The sequence below is a fragment of the Ctenocephalides felis genome, unplaced genomic scaffold (genome assembly GCF_003426905.1).
Source record: "Ctenocephalides felis isolate EL2017-DRISC unplaced genomic scaffold, ASM342690v1 CF-g0.4_SCAFFOLD_01886, whole genome shotgun sequence".
NCBI lineage: Eukaryota > Metazoa > Arthropoda > Insecta > Siphonaptera > Pulicidae > Ctenocephalides > Ctenocephalides felis.
In genome coordinates, this window is record NW_020538040.1 from 135658461 (window position 1) to 135678675 (window position 20215).

The window sequence follows — 20215 nt, forward strand, 5'->3', positions numbered from 1 at the left end:
GGGGGTGTAACTCAGGGGTAGAGTGTCCGCTTCGCATGCGGGAAGTCCTGGGTTCAAATCCCAGCTCCTCCAAAACTTTTTTATGTACTTTTAAATATCTTAAGTAGTGGGGTGTTTGGCATTGTGCCTTAAGGCAAATTGCTGGAACTTTCCGTACTGTAACGAAATGTTTGAGGAATACTGAATGTTTTCAAATAGATTATTATAAATATTGTAACATTGTCAAATATTTATAAGAATTATATAAATTGAATAGCAAAGTTAAAATTTATTTGATTATAGTATATTAGAACTTTAGTCAGAATTAAAAATAAAATGTGATTTATTTTCGATGAATAAATTTTGAAACAATTTTTTTTCCAAAATCAATTATTTTGTTAAAACAAGGAGAAAGTTTTTTTGAATCATGTAAATCGGACACTTAGTTCTCTCAAATGTGCCATTTTTGCACATTTAGCTCGGTATCTATGAAACGGCTGGGCCTGCCTTTGCCAAAAACTAATAATCACTTCTCCCAATCATTACTAATGGAATGTTCTCTCAAAAACTCGATTTCTATTTTCTGCACTCTTTGCTCTTTATCTCCGTAACTGCTGGACCTGCCTTTGGCAAAAACTAATCAGCACATCTCTCTACCAATAGGAATCGAATGTTTTTTGAACATACATACATACATACGCACACACATTCATTTTTTAAAATGTTCTGAAACCTTCAGAACGTGACGATTTGCAAAATTTTTCAATTTCGATTTTTAGACGATTACAATAATTTATCCTACGGAAAGTTAAAAAAAAGCAATCGATTCCTATTGGGAAGACTTGCTGAGATTGGTGCAGCCGTTTGAAAGAATGGAGCATCCAATTTAAATGATTAAAAAAAAACATTGAATTGATAATGACGGGAAGATGTGTTGATTAGTTTTTGGCAAGGACAGGCCCAGCCGTTTTAGAGATAAGAAGCTAAAAGTGTCAAAATCTGATTCGAATGATTTAAAAAACATTTTGCTTGTGACAAAACGGTTAGTTTTTGAAAAATGCATTTTTTTCAAAATTTTAAAAACATTTTTTTTTTATTTTCCATTTTTTAAAGATACAAAATTATTTAAATTTAAATTTTTATTCTATCTAAAATTCTGAAACTTACTTATATACTTAAAATAAATAATTTAACTTTGCATTTCAGTTTATATAATTCTTAGAAATATGCGGCAAGTTCCTTCATTCTTACCCCGCTTAACCAAGTTTTGCTCATTTACTTTTCATGTAAACATATATAAGCGTCATCGTCCAATTTACGAATGATGAAAGTTACCGTATTTATAATAATCTATTTGTAAGCATATAATATTCCTCGAATATTTCATCACGTTACGGGAACTTTCAGTAATTTGCCTGAAGGCACGATGCCATGCACCACTAATTTTACATAGTTTCAATAACAAACTGCGAAAACAAATAAAAAATTAGTGGAAGAGGTAGTGCTAGAAAAAAATGGCATGCGGGCGCTGAAGACTTGCAGAAATAAAGACAAAATATAAATAACAAAACGAATATTCTTGAAAAACAAATAATATTCTAAGTCAGTCATATTTAGTTAGCCTTCCGCGTTTTCAGTGTTTCGCCTTTTTGTGGCAAAAGCATCTAGAATTGTTTCACTTTTTCTTTTGCGTTGTTCTGTTAAAAGTTCTTCATAAACGGATAGAGCATCTCTAACACCATCCCTTACTTTAGAGCTCCTGTCAAAATTCGGATCATTTTAAATGAATTGATTCATTATTTCAGTTACGGTAAACAAACTCCTTTTTACAAATACCATCCAAAGTTCTTTTTGCTATTCCTCTGAGTCACTGCTGTCAACATCTTCGTCATATTTTTGTTCAGTTCATTCCTTGAGCTCACCATTAGAAAGACTGCGCTGCTTCTTGAATTATTTCTTTAACATCTTCCTCATTCATCCCTTCAAAACCTAGGTAGGAATAAAAGAGCGCTAAACCAAAACAGCGGTGAACGATACGGCGTTAAACGAGGTATTACTGTACTTTCATTTTCTATATACAATTATTAATTTTTATTATATTAACATCATACAAATAAGTTTTACTACTTATTCAATTGCAGTATGATGAATAATTATACGCATATTAAATTTTCAAATTCCAGACCACTTGATATCAATTATAAGGCATGCTTAATGACCCGGGGTGGAGATTTCATACCGTAAGGGGTGTCTAATAACTAATAACTAAACATGATTAATATTATAATCCGCATGAGGATGCTTTGTGACCTTATTATACATGATTTGACAAATCATTCATTTTTTGTGAATGAACGCGCACACCTGCAATGTAAGCAGCCGCATGCGGAGGGTGCAAAATCTTTTGTTGCGGTCCCCTCATGAACAAATATAATAAATATACATGCTTGGTTATTATATATATATATACATATATATATATATATATATATATACTAGCTGACCCGACAGGCGTTTGGTCAGCTAGTATTGGGTACAGACGTTGTCTTGTACCCATGTCTACAATTTAATAGTTCCAATTTTTTAATATCTTATACTAATATTTACCATTTAGTTAACAATAATCATTAACGCTTTTAACACTACTATATCAAAATGTATGTACAATAATGTAAGTGATGTTAAATGTAGAAATGTCAATTTCTATGCTTAATTTTCAATCATACAGTGACACCCAAATCATCCACATCACAACATATAGCATATGTTAAATAGACAAATATCGAAATATGTTCATAAAAATTGTATATAAAAATTTAGAACAAATTTATTTCCAATATATCAATTTACTACAATGCCAAGATATACAATATTCTTTTTCAGACTTGTAGGCGTATATATAAATAAATTGCATGGATTTCTAACTTTTGAGCAAGTCTCATAAAGCCACGACTAAAACATGAATTTTCTAAGTTAATTCCGCAAAAGTTCATTGCCAGCCCTTGTGACTTGGCGTAGGTGCTTTGGCATCAATTATATTATTTACTTCTAATATGCTAACTGATTGATATTGTGGTTATTGACACAGATATTGTCAAATTCAGCTGCATATTAGAAATTGAAATGTGTCCCCTGTTGGACATATTTGTTAATATGTATAAAAATATTTTATATATTAACATCAATATTCATACTAGTAGAATTATTCGTGTAAAACAATAATATAATTTTGTTGCAAAACTTGACATCTGTTTTTGATGTTGCACTCAGTTAACGATGTGCAAATTTTTTTTACATATAGTATATTTCAGTTGCACTTTGTAAATAATAATTTTTGGCATATCTTGATCGGCTTTGAATTCAATGTATATCACAGCCCTTAAATAAAATTTTTAGGTACATTTATATTTCTTTTCCTGTCAAACTGAATTATGTAATTTCATCTGCCAACCATATACTGTATCTTACATTATTTTAATTTCTGGCACATATCAGCTGCTTTTTGGCAATAATAATAATATAGATATTACCTGTTTCTTATTTATAATCATGAATATATTATATTCTAACTAAAAAATTAAATTAAATTTAAAAAAACTAAATTCAAATTTCAAATAAATTAACATGTCTGGCAGGTAGCAGTTCTCATTTCTGCAATTTTTTCCTATTATTTCTATAATATAATTACAGTTTTATAACCCACATTTTTTTTTAACAAACCCCAAAATTTGAATAACCGTGTAGGAAGAGTTCGAATTCATACATCTACACAAAAGAATTTTATATATGTGTAAGATATAATTAAAACTACTGTAGCAAAACTACTGTGAAAGCTCACCAATTTGGCTTAAACTTTTTAATAGTGTTTGATGAATGAATAAATTTTTAGTGAATAAAAAGCACGCTAATAAAAAAATATTAAAAGTAAGAAAGTCTCGGTGCGGTTATACCACTTTTTTCAGCAATAATTTTGTTCATTTACCAGTTATCTGAAAGAAAAGTAAATTAAATGGTAATTTGGTCATTTGTCTACGTGAAAATACTGTAATACTGTCCTTAAACACGATGGATTAGTCACAAATCAAACCAAAAAAGCGAGTGTCACAATCGTACCAAAACGACGTGGCAGACATAAACATAAGTTAAAAGACAATAGGTATAAACAGAAATGGTTTATAACGACTTTTATTGTCAGAATTTTACTTGAAACCAGAAACCGCACCTATAAAAACTTATATATATTTTAACGTGTTTGGTCATTCGTTCAGACGTTGAGCTGTTAACATCGGTGAATAAATAATCATTACATAAATATCAAAAAGTACTAATATTTTATCTACCTGTACAGTAACCTGTGTTAGTGTCTGCATTGTGTACAAATAGATACCGTTAAACACGTGTCCCCTTGCCGGGGGCACGCAGTGTCGTATAAACATTGTGTATTTTATGTTAATATAAGTGGTAATTAAGTAAATTAACCGCATTTTTGTTGTGCTAATTAATTTAATGTCTTTATGGAGTCCGATACCGGACAATTAAAGGGCCGTCCGCCCGATAAAAATCCTCTGACATGTTCGGAAATTGGCGTGACTGTTGCAAATGCAATGAATGTGTACTATGTCGGAAATGAAAATAATACAGATTTACGTAATTCAAATAATGAGGAGAGCATAATAAGAAGTGAACATATTCCAATGCAAATTAATAGTGCTGAAACGGTGATTGAAAAGTCAATTCGAATCGAAGATTCGATTAATATGGATAATGTGTGTGACAGAAGCAATGAAGCACAAAATATTGCAATGACTGAGCAAGTACCTAGTGATGAGAATTCTAATCGAATTAACGTTGATGAAATTCATCTACCGAATCGTTTTGATATGTGCGATACTGGACCTTTTTACATTTACGTAGAATCTTTAAGTAAAAACATTGGACGTTTACACCCAATGGCTCTCGGAAAATTACTACACAGATCACGATCGATTCCGAAAGAAGATTTGTTGGAGATTATCGTGATTGGTAACAATAAAGTCAAACTAGTTCTTAGGAACGGTAAAACAGCTAATAGCCTTCTTGACGATAGTTTTTTTACTGATAATAAATTGAAAGCTTACATCCCTAAATACCTATTAATTAGGGAAGGTATAATCTTTGATGTAGACATTAATCTCACTGCAGAAGAAATATTAGAAGAGATAGAATCAGTTATTCCGATAATAGATGTAAAGTGTTTTGTACCAAAAAACATCAACAAGCGCAGAATTAACTCGCAATGCGTGAAATTATCTTTCAGAGGTTCAATTCTGCCGGATAAGGTAGGCATACATTCTGTTAAATGCCCAGTCAGCCCATTTATTAAGAAGATTACCCAATGCCACAAATGTTGGCGATTCGGCCACGTTCGGGAAAAATGCCGGAACGACCTAACGTGTCCTAAATGTGCAGGTCCTCATATTAAAGACGTATGTATAGAAGATAACAACTATCTATGCTGCCTGTGCAAAGATAACCACGAGGCTTATAATAAAGATTGCAGAATATATAAAGATATAAAAATATTAATGAATTAATGGCAACACAAAATTTATCTTTCTACGAAGCAAAAAAAATCTTTGATAACGATAAATACTCGAGAACAGTTAGAGTCAACCTTAGCAGCTTGAATAAAGATAAAGATTTCCCTCCAATGAAAATCAAGAACTCTAACCAGAGTGGGGCTTTAATAAACAATAAATTCATGGTTCTATCGGACCTGGAAGAGGAGGAAGACCAAGGTAATATTGCAAACTTCCAGACATTTAATAAACCTAAAAGGATTCATGTTCCACCCTCAACCAAGAGAGAAAAGAATGGGGCTGTAATCGGACATAGCATAAAACCTGTTTATAAAGAAAATATGGCTGACAAGGGAAATTTTATAAACCCTAGAAAAAGACTAAAAAACAAATCAGACTCTGATTCTGAAAATGAAGTGAGGAATAACAATAGGAAAAGTGAAGATCCTAACACATCAGGTGGCCTATATCATTTCATTAGGCTGCTAAAGGACGTCTATAATCCAAATGATCCCGTATTGAAAAATTTGTTAAGTGATGTTTTTCTCAAAATGGTAAAAATTAAACACAAAATAGATCCTGCAAGTTTAAAAAAGAAAAAATCTAATAAGGATTTACCTGTGAGTTCAGAAAAATAAATCAATCAGTACTCCTTTCATTATGAAACAAATAAACATTTTACAATATAACTGTAGATCAATGTTAGCAAACAAGAGTAGTATAGAACATTATATGTGGTCTCATAAAATTCATGTGGCAGGTCTGTCTGAAACCTGGCTTAAAGAAGGTCACAAATATTTTGTCAAAGGTTATCGGATTTTCCGAGAAGACAGAGTTGACGGTTATGGCGGTACTGCCATTCTAGTCAAAGACAACATATTATGCGAGAAAATTAACCACCCATTTCAGTGCCATCTTATCCAAATGTGTGCAGTGATTTTAAAATTAGAAAACCCGGTATGTGTTATTTCAATCTATTGTGCGCCGAACTCTAAGGAAAATTTCAAGAACATTAAAGATTTAATTGAAACTATCTCCATGCCAATACTCATAATAGGGGATTTTAACTGCAAAAATTTAGCTTGGGGTAGTGCCTCCATTGACAGAGGAGGCGAGATTCTATACAACATAATTGAAGACCTAAACCTCACCATAATGAATGATGAAAGACCAACCACTATCGGCACGGCAAGTAGGAAAGGTACGCCAATAGATCTTACTTTTTGTTCCAATAATCTATATGACAAAATCCAGTGGGACATTTATGCGGGCAGCTTAGGATCTGACCATTTGCCAATTAACATTACATTTAAAACTAACTTTGATGTAAAAGATTATATATATCCCTCCAGAAAATGGAATACCAAAGAGGCCAATTGGAAGAATTACGCATGGGAAATAGAAGATAAGTTGAAAAAAGTGGTACTCCATGAGGATCATAAGTCAAAATATGATGCCATTATCGAGATCATAAACGAAGCAGCTGGTAAACACTTCAAGGAACGTAAAACAGTGGCAATTAAGCAATTTAAACCCGCTATCTGGTGGGACGAAGAATGTGAAAACCAGATCAGGCAAAGAAAAATAGCGTACAAAAAGATGGTAGACGAGTTTACTTACAACAATTTTATTGAGTATCAAAAAATAAACGCTATTACAAAAAAAATTCTCAAATCCAAAAAGAGAAAAAGTGGATGGATTTTACAAACTCACTCAATAGTAATATTAATACATCAAAGCTTTGGAATATAGTAAAAATTTTTAACAACAAAAATAACAGAAACTCATCTAAGCCTCCAGTCGCTAGCTCATTCTTCGAAGACATGCTAAAAATGTTCGTTCCAGACTTGGTCTCCAATGAAATCAATCTGAATTTTGCAAATAATCTCGGAAGAGATCCCGATGACTTAATTTCTCCTATCAGACTATATGAATTTGATAAAATATTAAAAAATAAAAAAGACAGCGTGCCAGGAATGAATAATATCTCATACATTATGTTAAAGAAGAGCCCCATAGCATTAAAATGTCTAATCATAGAGGTATTCAATTCAATTCTTTCTACATGCTGGATTCCAGAGGATTGGAAAAAAATTATAATTATTCCCATCTTGAAACCGAATAAAGACCCTTTGAAGATAGAATCCTATCGACCAATTTCATTATTATCTTGTTTGAATAAGACATTTGAAGCCATCATCAAGAATAGATTGGAATGGTATATAGAAAACAAGTCTCTCTTCAATCAAAACCAATTTGGATTTAGACGAGGTCAAGGCACAAGTGATCTGTTAAGTACCTTATCTAATGACATTCATATATCTAATTCGAATAATAGATTCCTCCTATTATTAGCGACGGATATACATAAGGCTTACGATAATGTTGATCATGGCATTTTACTGAACAAACTTAAGAAATTGAACATTCCTTCTAATATTATGAAAGTGATAATTCTTCTACTAACCAATAGGTTGCTATATGTAAAAAATAAAAATAAATTAACAGGTCCCAGAGTAGCTCTTACAGGCTTACCACAAGGTTCTATATTGAGTCCGTTATTATTTAATATTTATATGTCGGACTTTACTGAAGTTACCCAAGACGATGTTAAGAAACTACAATATGCTGATGATTTATTTTTATACATTTCTTGCAACACACTTGAGGAATGCATTCACAAAATGAAGTCGTCGATCACAGGTGTCTCAGAATGGATGAGGTCCAACCACCTGAACCTTTCCTTGGTCAAAACAAAGGGTATTTTGTTCACCAGGCATAGAAAATTCCTTTACCCTCAAGAAATCAATATGGGGAATTGGATCTGTAAAATATACGATAGTGTGAAAATTTTAGGGGTTACCTTTGATAAAAAGATGACCTTCCGGGTGCACGTTGAAGAGGTGATCAAAAAATGTGAAACAGGTAAGAATATCATTAGAAGATTGGTTGGAACTGACTGGGGAGCCCACCCAAGTTCATGTTTAGCTATCTACAAATCCATAATTAGATCACATATTGATTATGGATACTTCATTTATGGAGGAATCTCAACCAATATACAAGGATTACTAGATAAAGCTCAACTTTCGGCTTTAAGACTGTGCTTGGGAGCTATGAGGTCAACGCCTCGCATTGCCATTTTAGCGGAAGCCGGGGAAGCCCCATTAAACATTAGGAAACGAATACTAACTAATAGATTTCTAATTAAAAAATTCAACTCGGATTCTGAACGAATCCCGAAACAATTGGAACATTTAGCTGTTTTACATTTTAGGGTAAACTATTGGAAAAATAGACCGACACCTCCATTAATAACTGGATTTTATAATTTGAAACCTCTAGAAGATCGAATAATTACAAATAACAAACTACCATATCATAGTCATTCTTGGAATTACTCATTTCCTAAGAAATATATAGTCTTGAATGATTTTAATTATATGACTCATCATTCCAATAAAAGTATAATAAACAGGGAGTTTGAGAATTGGTTAGACACGAAATGGAAAGATTTCACTGTTATCTACACTGACGGTTCCAAGTTAGAAAATAAAGTGGGGTGTGCTGTCTATGTACCTAATAGAGAGAAAAATTTACAATTTAATTTACCGGATTTTGCCTCAGTCTTTTCGGCAGAACTTACAGGTATCAATGCTGCTTTAGACTTTGTTATACAAGAAAAGATTCCAAAAACCTTAATCCTAACAGATAGTAAATCCGCACTTCTGGCTCTAAACCATCCTAAAGAAAATTGCAATGATTTAATTTTTGACACCATCCATAAAATAGAAAGCGTCTTAGAAAATAAAAACACGATTAAATTAGTATGGATAAAAGGGCACTCCAATATTCATGGAAACGAATATGTGGATGGTCTTGCAAAAGAAGCCTGTTTATTAAATTTTCCTTCAAGAAAGGCTCCTGCGTCTGACCTAAAAAGCTGGGTAAGGAAACAAGGATTAAGGTTATGGCAAAACGAATATGATATGGAAGGCAGAAAAGGAACTTTATTTAAATTTTGCAAACCAAAAGTGTCTTTCAGTACATGGTTTGCCAAATCTAGGTTGAACAGAGACGAAATAACCGTTATCAATCGTATTAGATCGGCCCACACATTCTGCAAATCTCATCTTTACAGAATTGGCATGGCAGAAGATCCCTTCTGTTCTTGCGGATTGGAAATTCACAATCTTGACCACATCTTTTGGAAGTGCAAGCTCTATGCTAATCAAAGAACATTCTTACTACAAGAACTGAATAAATATAACTTCATTTTTCCTATTAACACTACAATAGCCTTTTCTACTAATGATGAAAATATATATAAAATTTTTCTGTTTTTCTTAAAAAAATGTAACATTAAAATATAGTTCTAAAAATAAAGTATTAGTTATTAAGGTTTTAGGAATTAAGTCGCAATATTATGTAGTAAATAATTTGTAAAATATGTATTTTTCTGGTATTTGTAATTTTGTAACATATTATTTATGTATTAAGAGGCTAAATGACCACACGGTCAAATGCCATAAATAAATAAAAAAAAAAAAAAAAAAAAAACGTGTTTGGTAAAAAGGACCAACTGAACCTTCACCCTGGCAAAGGTGTAAATGATAAAAAATAGTAAATATAAAAGTAAATTAAATTAAAAAAGCAATTTCACACGAGATAAATTTAATAAATAGTTCCAACTCTGTTGATGAATATTTCTAACAAAAGACTAGGTCAAGGTTATATACAGTGTTAATAACTCTGTAAAAATTGTGCCCATAAAATTCATATTTTGTATTAGTTCAATAATGTAGCTATTATTGCCTAAAAACCCTTTGAAATTAAAAATAAAACATTGAACCTGGTTGTCCCCTGACCATTCGATTTTACCCCGCCTATGGTGTAAAAAGAATCAGTTGACAAACTTTTTGATTTGATGAATTGTAGCTTGGTTGGTTGTTTGTTGATTGGTTTGGTTTTTAAAATATAATTACTCAAGGTCAAATTGGACCTTTGTGCCTCGCTCTACCTTTTATTCATATACATGAATACATCTCTTTCATCTAATGTTAATCCAAAAATAATGAACAACGAAATAATATTATATAAAACTGAAGTATAAAACAAATAAAATATATAATTGCTACCATTTCAAATGCGATGGCATTTACATAATAATGTGATATCATTTCAAATATGATTTCCATCTGCGATATGATTTTCAAATTTTCGAATATTAATCACTTTTGCACTTGATTATTTATCCAGAGCAACGCTCACATGGAGTTGCTGATATATAAGTGTGTGTGGATGTTTTTGTGCAGATATATGATATACATTATGCACAGTACATTGTTCAAAATTAATATAAACGCGGCGTCGAATCATAAAAGCGCTTTTGTAAAAACTAACTGTGTATAATACGTCCCGTTAATAATACAGCAGCCAGTAACCATAATCTTGCTAATTAATAAATATGGCAACGAAATATATTATTTTTCACTAAATTTTGCATTTAATTCCAGCTTATATAAAAAACTTTTTTTATTGTTTGGTCATCAATCTACATAAGGTATTAAATAAATTGTTTATAAAGTTCTAAAAATAAATCCAAGATTTGTGTCCAAGGTTCTATGATCTATGTTCATAGAAAATTTAAAAGATAAAGTTCATTTTTTTCTAAAATAGTACATTAAGATTTTCTAAATTATTCTAAAAAAAATTTATTATAAAAATCACCAAACAACTTTCTTGCAAAACTGCTGAGATGACACATCAGCATATGTTTATATTTTTACTATGTCTCATTTTCGAAGAATGGTGATGATTCTGATTCTGAATTTGTAAGTAATACAAATTACAATTTAAACAATTACAAATACAATTACCGATTTTATTTTTACTTTGTTTAAGACATAGTTTCAGCATACAAACGTTCAAGAGTTTTATAACAAAATAATTATGAGACTAAAGTTTTGATTTATTCTAAAGTTTTCAATTTGACTAGAATGTTCTCAATGATCGTCCAAAAATTGTCATCTTTTCAAACAGCAGTACAAATTTTCAAATTTCAAATAAAAAAAAAATATTTTACTAATATATGAACAAGAATGTAAGAAGATATAAAAATTTGCCTTGTTGATTTATATTTTCAATATGGCATTGGATAAAAAGGATGATGATTAATTGATAAAACAGACATACTAAACTAATCAGTGACAACAAAATGTTATAATATAGTTTTTAAGTAGAATTATGTGTATATATACTAAATGCCCTAGATTTTAATATTAAGCCAATAGAAGGTAATAGTATTGACCTTAATTTTCCTGAAAAAAATAGAAAAATAATTATCTTACGCTGTTTGGAAATTTTGAGCTTTTAAGTGCGACCCAGAGCTTTGGTAAAATTATGACCATTCTTCGGTGATTGTGGTTAATTTTTATTAATAATATTATAATTTACTGGTTTTATATGTATATGTATTAATATAATAAAGTATTTATAGAAAATCCATTCTGAAGGCCATACTAAAGACAGCAAAAAATGTAGAAGTGTAACAAAAATATTTTTAAGTCGCTTGAATACTTGAATGGGTAACATTTCTTAACTTTCCGTAGGGTAAGTTGTGGTAATTGTGCAAAAATCAAAAATGGAAATTTTTGCATATCTTTACGTTTCAGAGGTTACATTTTGGCATAGCTCAAATTTAAAAAGCATTCGATTCTTACTCTCGGAGAGACGTGCTGATAAGTTTGACAAAAAGTGTAGTTTTTGAGAGAACGAAGCATCCGATTCGAATGATACAAAAAACATTTTGCTTGGGTTGACAGTGTAAAAAAACGATTTGTTTTTAGAAAAGACAAACATATATCGAAAATGACTCAGATTTTGATTTTAATTCTAGCAAAATTTTTAAAGCTCACATATAAACTTAAAATAAATACATTTAACTTTGTAATTCAGTTTATTTAATTTTTAAAATATGAAAAGCTTCTTTATTCTGACACCGCTTGATTAAGTTTTGTTTATTTACTTTTCATGTAAACGTCATTGTCCAATTTATAAGCTCTTATATTTTGTCTTCAAAATAAAAATAATTATATTTACAGTATCTAAAATTCCTCAAATATTTTATTACAGTACCGAAAGTTCCAGCAATTACTAGTTAGATAAGCATTCACGTGACACAAATTGTAACAATTAAATTTTACTAATATTACATTTTATTCTATTTATGTGTATGTATTTAAATATTAAAAGTGTAGTAAGTGAGAGAGAGAGCAAGTCGTAATACCCGCCCCGCATCCGAACATCGTCAAGCACTCTCATCGTCAGTGTAGCACTGTAGCGATTATGATGTGCCCCGGCCCCAAACCCCCGTGCTATATTTCGAGGGGTTATAAGTGGGTATGAATCTCATAATGACATCAAAGCAAGTGCAGCATGCCCCCCTTTCGGTATAACTGAATTCTCTACAGTGAATATCGCAAACCGCTGCCACCATTGGCTGCAATTATTAGTATTTCGCTCGCTGTGTTATTGCTGTTCTCCGGCAATTCTCTGATATTATTGTTATTGCATTCGGTTGTTATTGCATCCGCGAGTCAAGCAAACAATTATACATCCAAACATCATACGAAAATTTAATACGGCTTTAATCATCAATCTATTATAACCCCGGTACTAATAACGACTAGTGGTGCGGCAAGAACTTTTGCGAAGTAAATATTATATGAGCATACAAAATTTTTAAAACATAAATGAATTGCAAATAAATCTTGGCGAATGTTATTTGGAATAATAAGAAAACTAATCACTTATTATTATATCAACTTCTACACAATCGACTGAGTATGTACTCTTATGTACTACATTTTTGAATAAATAAATCTTATCGTACAAACCAGCAAACAAAAATTTCAAATTCGTACTTACAGAATTTTGAAAAAAGAAAATACACCACAATTTAAAAATAAAAATTTAAATTTATATATTATGTGCAAATTTGATCTTTCGAAGGTAAGAAGTGAATTCTTTCAACTTTTATGGGAGTAGCAATCTTCCAGTGCAAAAGCTCGCATGATGATCGCAGTCCTCATGGCCAATAGTATAACAATACGTCCAAACAAGTTCTTAACAACGCGCTGTAGATTAACACAACCACAACCCAACGGTTTGCTCGTCTATGTTTGATAAATATTAATGCTAAGATTTTATGTAATACTGATGATATATTTTTAATTTGATACAGCAATGTCGTGAAGTTATTTTCAATTATAAACATATTTCAGATCTATATTTTCAAGTAAAAATTGGTATCAATGCTGCTTGATCAGGTTGTCCAAAAATAATGCTCTCAGAATAGGTAAAAATAGGAGAACGGTAAATGAGAGGTACATAAATTAGAACATTTTGAAATTACCACAGATCTACGACTGAGTGTACGAAATATGTTTTCCAATGTATTTTTTAAAGCTAAACACAAATCTAAAGTCAAAATTGAGGATCTGAGGATCAAATAGAAGAAAATGGAGAAAAATTTAACTAGTTGGTATTGGAATTTAGCCTTGAGGCAAGTTACATAAACTTCCCGATATGTATAAATAATCGACTTAGTCAATAAAAAATAAATCTGCAATTTATAAAAAAACCGCTCGGCCGATCGTCGCACAAAAGTGACAAACAATAGTCCTCATCGAGATACATCGAATAGCTTTTAAATTATTGAAATCGGTCCAGCCGTTTTTAAGAAAACGTGGATTTACGGAAAAAAATCTGTTCACACACACACACACACACATACTTTTTCCAAATTTGGTCTCATTCGATTCAGAATGGCTTGAAACGTCGAAAAACATAAAATAAGCGAATCGGATTTTTTTATGAAAACATAAAGTTCTCCTTCGGGAAGTTAAAAATAAAAAAATCTCCAATCTAGTAAATTTCTGCATAATAACTAAAATCTTATAATTTCTGTGTTTCGTGGCCATTTTCCTTTAAATGACCTGTGCAACGGTTTTCTGTAACGCTTTTTTTATCAATGGTGAGATTTTCCAGTAGCGTCTAGCCTAAATTTGCCAACATATGTTCAGATTACTGCAAATATGTTAGGAAATGAATAGATGATATATTTTTGAACAAAATTGGATTAAAATTCAGTATGTTTTAAGGTATAATAGATTTTTCAAAATTGAAGTTAAACTACTTTTACAGTTGGCTAATTGTGAAAGTTGTGTAAGTACATTTACAACTTATAAATATAAGGTAGAGCGGGGCTTAAAAGTTTGCATTCCACCCATAATATCTCAAAAACAAGTAATGTTAAGGATTTTTTAACAACAATATTTGAAAGTAGAGGGAGAAAAGGGAGATAAACTAGCCATCGCCTCAAATCAAGCAACGTCGCTATCAGAAGATAAACGCCCATGTTTGAAAATGACAAAAGCATTTTAATATATTTTTGGTTCTTTTAGTTGTTTGTAAATTAATAGTTATTTCAACTCTGCTGATGAATTTTTTTGACAAATACCAGATTAAGGTTATATACATTGTTAGCATTGTAGAATATGTGCTCATAAAATTTATATTTTGCATTGGTTGAGTATTAAAGCTACGAGTATTATATCGTAGAATTCTTTTGAAATTGAAAATAAGACATTGGTGGATTGATTCTGCCGTACAACAGACCAATGTTATGGCAAGGCCATGTTACGCTTCAACTTGCATACATTATGCTACTGAATTCTACTAAATACTGTCAAAATGTCATGCATTTGCTGTGCATTCAAGCGTTTTACACATAAACTGGAAAGTCACTTGTATGTTATGAAGCTGGGTCAGAAAAAAACAGCTATTTAAGATAGTTTTTTGTGGCGGGAATAGCTCACTCAGTAGCGTTCTCGACTCACACGCTGGAGGCATTCAGTTCGAATCTCCGGCAATAACATAATTAAAATATAAAATATTAAACTAGATCAAGCATTGTTAATTTGTAGAATACTAGAAACATTTGTATTATATGTAAGTAGGAAAAAAGAAGTTTAGTTTAAAAGATAAGAATAACATATTGAGAAACAAGAAGAAGAATGAAAATTAGTAGAAATAAAATTGAATGGAAGATTAGGATATAAGAAGAGATAGAATATATATGATGAATGTGTAAGAAATATATATGTAAGAATTGTATAGAATATGATGAAAAATAATATGAAAAATAAAATTTAAAAAAATAAAAAAAGATCATTTTTTTACATTTGTGCGGTTTCTAGTTTGAATTTTTTATCTGATAAGAACAATTTTGTATGAAAAGCTCTACATAGCATAGCCTTCCCATAACACTGGTTTGTTATAAGGCAAAATCAGTCCATGAATCTGTTTGCCACCTGGATGTCCCATTTTTTCCCGCATATGGTGTAAAAAGGACTAGATGGTAATGAAATTGAAAAATAGAAAAAAAAAATTTTTACAATAATGAATTAACTTGAGGTTTAACTGAACATAATCCGATATAATAGTTGTTTTTTATATGTGATATTTGTTGTGATATAATTTGTTTGGTTTTCACAATATAATTCCTCAAAGACAAATTGGACCTTTGTTAACACTCTACCAACACCCCCCCAACCCTATATTATTATAGTCTAATTCGCGTAAAATAAATTTATATAATTAAAGTAAATATCGATAAAACCGTAGAAATGTTACCACACTTCATATAATTAACATTAGTCTTTAGTAGCTAATAGTTGTACTATATTACAAAAACACTGAATTCAAAATTTTCAGCTAATCTGTTTCAAACTCTCCACTAAATACAAAATAGCAATCACTGGAAAATGCATATTAATAACTCGACATGTTTAACAACAACGGATTTATGTGAAGCGGCAAAAGCTGAAAACAATGAGAGGGGCGAAGCCGCCCGCGCGTTATTAAATTATCTATTAGTCGAGCGGTGGAGGACGGGGGCAGCAGGGACCGGGGGACGTTATTATTATTTGTATAAATGTAATAAACTGAATTGTTTATTGATAATTCCCCATCAGGTGAATTTATACACGATACCCGAACTGTAAATTATTGTGGTAGGTACTAAATAATAGTTTTGTTACACATGGCTACCGATTCAAAATTATACATATCGCAGTGTCGATATGTAAAATAAACCGAATTTCTTCGTTGAAGGTTTCCTAATAATCCCTATTATTATTGGATAAGTATATTTTTAGTATGAAATATAATGATTGATTTTCCACATACCTGTAGTATTTCCATTTTGAAAAGAAATTTTTTATTTTCGTTGTTAGTTAGTTGTGGCGCCACCAAGCCTCGGGTTTTCATCAAGAATGCTAGCTCACTTCTAAATATGGACCAAAAATATGTTTCCAAGTGAAAAGCCTTTCCGAATATTGCTGCAAGCAAGATAAGACAATTTGAAATATGTAAAAATATAATCACTATTAGAAAAGTTAATTAATTAGTGTGTCACCTAACCTATAGCCCTTTTTAGTAATTCAAAGAAACCAATAACGAAATGTCTTTATGAAATAGACAGATAAAAAATACGTTGTGCATTTTGTGTACTGAAACAACATAATTATATTATACGACCGATGTAGCCTGTATTTTTCGAATAAGGTTGTTGAAAAATCTTATATCTCAAAGTTTAAAATTGGCAGAGAGAATATACTCAACTATATAACAAGATTATGCAATTTATAAACCAACTATTTTAAAAAAAATACTAACATTTATTGGATTAAACTTAAATTGGATTAAAATCAAATTTAATTAAGCAATTGCGGATTATCAAAGGTTGAATGACCACCTTGGCCTATCGATCGATTATAGATCTCAAATACGGCTTTAATTAAAAGTAGCCTTTCAAAGCTTTTTTAGAAAACTGAAAAAAAAATTAGAAATCTAAATTATTCTACTCTCTTAATTAACTTCCATTTGGGTAAGTTATTGTAATCGTCCAAAAATCGAAATTGAAAATTTTCTTTTCTTTCATTTCTTCACGTTTTGAAGGGTTCTGTACATTTTGGCAACAATTAGAAAAAATGGAAGTGTGTGGGTGTGTGGGTGTGTCTGTGTGTGTATGTATATATGTATGGACACAATTTTTCGTCCACGTTTCCGGGCGCACGTATCAACCGATATGAATGGTTTAAAAACATTCGATTCCTATTGATAGGGAGATGTGCTGATTAGTTTTTGACAAAGACAGTTTCAACCGTTTTTGGAGATACGGTGCAATAAGTGCAGAAAACAGAGTTTTTAAGAGAACGTAGCATCCAATTCGAATGATTCAAAAAATTTCTGCTTGTGTTGACGAAACGATTGCTTTTGAGAAAAAAATTTTTTTTAGTTTCCAAAAAAAATTTTTTTTAATATCGAAAATAAATAAAATTTAATTTTTTTCTAGTTAAAGTTCTGAAGCTTACTAATATACTTAAAATAAATAATTTTAACTCAGTTTATATCAATCTTATAAATATTGTATTAGACAATGTCCATCAATTTAAATTCGATTGATTAAGTTTTGTTTATTTAGTTTTCAGTAAACATATATAAGTTATAGTATTTGAAAAAATAATCTGTTTGAAAACATTTAATATTCCTCGAATATTTCATTACGGTATGGAAAGTTCCAGCAATTTGCCTTAAGGCGCGACGCCATACACGACTAGTTTTTTTCTTTTTAATTTGAATATACATATATAAACTACATTTTTTACGTATTATAAATCACAAAAAACACTACCTTCATGTTCATAACACGGCTGTACTGATTTTAGAAATAATAATATAATTTAGTAAAATTAGATAAGGACTAATAATTACTAGTTTGGCAAGACGATCGTCCAACTGTTTCTTCAGAAATTGAAAATAAAATTTTCGTCAATGTTTTTGCAAGAATTCATCAGTCGATTTTGAATATATAAATACTCTTCAAAAGATATCAGTAGAGTCGAATGTACATCCCGCGTTCATTCCCTTTTGTATTACAAGTAGCAGGTTAGCTACTGATTACCGTATACTATAGTAGCAGTAGCTGGCTAGCTATCTAGTGATTACCGTGTACAGTAATACATTTTAGAACATGAAAAAATGAAATATTTTAAAGAAAATGCCACGTAACTAGCGGAAACATAGTTGCAATAATTTTATGTTATGGTCTATTACTTGGCATAAAACCCTAGATTATGTTAAAAAGAAATTTTGAGTAATAGTTAATTTTTCTTTGTTCATGTGAATTGGGTAATTGGTAAAAGTACGTTTCCAAATTTCCAGTTTTCGTACATTTTTATCAGCTTACAGCATTCGGCATACCAAATTGAGCATTATTGATAATCATGTACCCTTTACACGAGTTCTTGAAAATAAACGCAATTTCCGATCAGTATAAAATATATAGATAAAATTCTTCAACGCGCAATGTAGATTCGAACAAAAATCCATCATCCAATAAAGCTTTTGATGCAATTTTCTTTATCCGATAATGTAGTTTAAACGTAATGAAAAAAACGCAATAAATCGCATTCGTTTGTGATAATTCGATGTAATTCACTATCAGATAATAGACATTGTAGCCAGATTGCTATCGTCGGTGCTCGAGAGACGGACCGAGCAGGATAAATCAGGATAAAGCAGGAGCAGGAGCAGGAGCATAAGCAAGAGCATGACGGTAATTTTTTTTAATGAAAAAACTTTTTAATATCCGATATCACAAAGCTCGGCGCGGTTATATCTCTCTTCCTGCCGCTCCCACATACTTCGATGCATATTTGAATTCAATGTTATTTTGCAATAGCTCTGCTATCATATAGGTAAAATCTATTTGGGTACGGCAGGAAGGCTAAATATAAAACGATTATTGAAATTCTTTCGAGATCACATCAAATAACAAATTTTATACGAAAAAAAACCACATTGCGCATCCCGTATAAATGCGGAATTAAATACATATTTATATAACATTGTTGTGGAAAAATGTAATAAGTATCGGAGCATAAAACTTTTATGATACAAGCATCAATCAAACCTAGTAAGTTGAACATAAAATTTAGTGGTGTATGGTTTTGAGTCTCGAAGCAAATTCCAGGGCATTACGTTTTATAAAAAATATTCAATGGAATAATGATCTTTTCAATATGTTTATATTTAAAAAAAAAATGATATTTTGAAATGTTGAAAAATTTAAAAACAAATAAGGTTTTAATTAAAATTTTAAATACTTAATAATCACGAAGCCTCAATAAACTAGCTGTAAGTGGCATTGTGCCTTTTAAGCAAAGTGATCATAGGTCACGATTTGGTCGGGACGGTCCCAAATTTCCACCTTGTCTTTATCCGTTTTCCACCGGGTTTTTATAAAAACAATATTTGTTCCAGATTGTTCCTGGTTTTTGAAAAATATAGGTTTTGAACTGAATCTTTGCAATTATTTGAAGATGAAATTTCAACTACCCATCAAATATCCAAAAATGATATATATTATGTTACAATTCTAACATAATGTATATCATTTTCAGATTGTCTTAGGACATCGAGTATGCTTATTAATGCGTTAAAATGAGAATAAACTAATACATTATGAATGAGAAAATCGGCGATTACAAAATTCTAAAGACGGGTTATTAGTTTCTCACATTAATGGTTTCAATTTCACGAAAATTAGT

The 20215-nt window shown here is 30.9% G+C and overlaps 1 protein-coding gene and 1 non-coding gene across 2 annotated transcripts in view; both read left to right on the forward strand.

Annotated features, from left to right (window-relative positions):
- Trnaa-cgc lies at positions 1-72 on the forward strand. The gene has a single exon. It is a non-coding gene; the product is annotated as a tRNA-Ala (tRNA).
- A 4421-nt stretch (positions 73-4493) lies between these two features.
- The window catches only part of LOC113375950 (cadherin-99C-like), a 67849-nt gene continuing 52127 nt past the window's right edge, over positions 4494-20215 (forward strand). The window contains 4 exon segments of the mRNA XM_026615886.1: positions 4494-5124; positions 5583-6066; positions 6233-7111; positions 7318-9484. Of these exon segments, the coding sequence (XP_026471671.1) occupies positions 4494-5124; positions 5583-6066; positions 6233-7111; positions 7318-9484 (4161 nt within the window).